Here is a 2,854-nt window from a genome sequence, read left to right on the forward strand (position 1 = left end):
TCGCCCTTCAAAGCTCCGGAGGCGATCAGGCACCTNGGGCCGCGGGGACCGCCGCGCGCCGCGCACGGGAGCGACGGGAGCGCCCGGCTTGCTGTCGCCTAGCCCAGGTGGGTAAGCGCGCGGCCGCCTGGACTTCCCGGGGCCCAGCTGCAGCTGTTCAGCCGAGTCCTCTTCCCCCACGGTTTCTTGACCAGCCCCCACTCCCGGCGACCGCCACCCACCCCCCAGAGCACAGCGCGTCCCGCCCGCCCCACTCCGGGCTCTCCCTCGGTGCGCGGCGCGGTGACCCCCGCCCTCGCGCCCATCCTATATCCCGCACCAGCAAAATTCACGCCTGGGGACGCCCAGAGGCTGAGGCCCGCGCCGAAGTGGAGGGAGAACGACTTTCCCCAGCGCTTCCCGGCTGTGAGCGCCGGTCTCGCCGAAGGGCTTGTGGGCGGCGGCAGCCGAAAGGCGCGGCTCCGAGCGGTAACCTGTTACTTCCCCAGACGCGGCGGTCTACCCGCTGTCTGCGTTGCTGTTGGAGTGCGCGCGCAGGGCCAGGTGTGGGGTCCCCGGGTGCCCGTGAAGGCTGTGGCCGGCGGCTGCTACTCTGCGGAGTCTTAGATCTACCCAGATTGGCCCGCACGCTCCGTCCCGGGGCCTTCGGTAGCCATCGCGCCAGCGCCAAGCGCAGTACAGGGGCGTCGCGCACGGATCCTAGTCTGCCGCCTTCCGCGCGCAGAGGGCAAGTTCGCTTCCCCCGTAATGTGCTCCTTTCTTTCCCCTCTTCAACCTCCCCGGCTTTGTACAGCGAGAAATCCCGGGACCTCAGAGACTTAGGTGGGGAGGGAACACAAAAACCCGGACCGAGCCTCATCCAGATGGCTCAAAGCGGGGTGGGACGGGAGGGAGACGAGGTTTCCGACCCGCTGCTTTCTTGCTGTCTGGAGTGCAAGGCGATTGTAGTTCTTCCCCCGACCAAGTCGGAGAAGGAACGTAAAGATATGGACTGTTTTTTCCCCCTCACCTTGTCTCACCGAAGTCCCCGGTCCCCGGAGCAGTTAGCCTCCTTCTTTCCAGGGAATTAACCAGACACAACAACGGGAACCAGACACCGAACCAGACGTGCCCGCCCCGTGCGCACCCCCCCGCCTGCCCGCCCTCAGGCTGCTGAGAGCCCAATAGGGCTTGTCGTGGCTCGGCTGGAAAATCGCACACGGAGCCTCCAGGGCCCTCCTACCCCTATCTCCCGCACCTCCGCGTTTTGCACTGGCCTTGGGCTCCCCAGTCTCTGCGCTGCACTCCAGGTCACCCCGCTCCGCCGCCAGACTGGAGAGCAGCCCTGGGCGACGTTGCCCGCGCCGGAGTCCCAGAGATCGCGCGCACGTCTCCTCCTCCCCTCGGCGCACCCCGACTCAGCCGGTTAGGTGCCCTTCCTCCCGCCTCTCTGTCCCGAACCCAGACTTCTGGGGGAGCGTCCGCGCCCCCAGCTGCTCAGTCGCCTCCCGCGCCGGACCCCGGAAGCCCTCCCCGCACTGCTCTCGCTTCTCTTTGCAGCCTGTTCCTGCGCGCGACTGGCCGAGGACCCCGGACAGCAGAGGCCCCAGGACGACCGAGCTGATGGCGTCTTCAACCCCTTCTTCGTCCGCAACCTCCTCGAATGCGGGAGCGGACCCCAATACTACCAACCTGCGCCCCACAAGTAGGTTCTGTCCCAGTTTCCTAACAAATAGACTGCGGGGAAGATGGGGGCGCTGGGACGTGAGGAGGCTGCGCTGGCGGAAAGGGAAGGGGGAGCGCAGAGATGATGGAGGCTGGAAAGAAACGGGGCCCTGACCTGGGTCCTGGCCAGAGGTCGTTTGACTGCCAGGGATGCCAGGCCATTCTGGGGCGCTGGAGAGTAGGAACCACACAAGGTTCGAGCAGCGGCGGTCGTTGGGGGCTTCTCTCCGGGGGAGGGACGGGCAGCGAGAGTGCTGTTTTTGTTGTGTGTGGTTTCTTCGCTTGGTGGGACGACGGGGGTCAGGGCAGAGGGCGGTGTGAGGCGACTGTAGCCTCGGCGGGAATAGAGTTTTCTGTATCCAGCTCTCGTTGAGCGGAGATCCAGCCCCCCTCCTCCCCGCCCCCCACCTCCCGCGCTGTGCTCGAAGTCTATAATCAGCGGAAATTTCGACGTTAATTGCAGCTTTTAGAAAACTCGGGGTCCCTAATTGCTGGAAATTTGCGTCGAGCTATTGACGAGTGAGGGAGAAGCCAGGAGTGACAAAGGTGCATAAAACGGTTTGAGACCGAGCCTCNTGGGGGCAAGCAGCTTTGCCAGGGCGGGAGGAGAGAGCGCCCATCTCTTTTCTCCAGGGCAGGAGATCTGTTAGCAATTGACAGGTCTGCCAGAGAAGGAAAAAGGGGGGAACCAGATACAAGAGGGGAAGAGGGCTTTATACTTGCCCACCTCTAGCTCAGGGTGCTCCTTAGAGCATTTCCAGAATCTGTCTTTAATTTAGAATCCTACCTTAGAAGCGGTAGAAGCGTGGCGATGAGGAAATTGTTTTTCTTTTTTTCCATGTTTGATTGATACGCGCCCCCCCCCCATCTATCTGCTCCAGTAGTAACAGTCCCAGAATTTCTATATGAGGGGCTTAGGAGTGACAGTGTGCTTAGGAGGGCTTATGGCTACGCTTTTATGGCACTTTCTAGAAGCTTGAGAAAACGTCAATTGTTCCCATTAAGGAAGGTGGGGGGATGTTCTCCAGCAAGCCCCCTCTCCAATCCTTTGGCGCAGCTCCTGGCTCCTGGCCCCGGAGGCCTCGTTTTTAAGTCCTGAGGTTGCGTTTCAGTTCCCTTTGCAGCACCCTCTCCCCGCCCCCCCCCCCAG

At 62.6% G+C, this 2,854-nt stretch overlaps 1 protein-coding gene across 1 annotated transcript in view; it reads left to right on the forward strand.

Moving 5' to 3' along the window:
• The first annotated feature begins 1,575 nt into the window (after positions 1 to 1,575).
• Positions 1,576 to 2,854, forward strand: part of GAD1 (glutamate decarboxylase 1) — a 38,194-nt gene continuing 36,915 nt past the window's right edge. The window contains exon 1 of the mRNA XM_077751107.1: positions 1,576 to 1,684. Within this exon, the coding sequence (XP_077607233.1) occupies positions 1,603 to 1,684 (82 nt within the window). The 5' untranslated portion in view covers positions 1,576 to 1,602. The remainder of the gene's footprint in view (positions 1,685 to 2,854) is intronic.

The sequence above is a fragment of the Crocuta crocuta genome, unplaced genomic scaffold (assembly GCF_008692635.1).
Source record: "Crocuta crocuta isolate KB4526 unplaced genomic scaffold, BGI_CrCroc_1.0 scaffold219, whole genome shotgun sequence".
Taxonomy (NCBI): domain Eukaryota; kingdom Metazoa; phylum Chordata; class Mammalia; order Carnivora; family Hyaenidae; genus Crocuta; species Crocuta crocuta.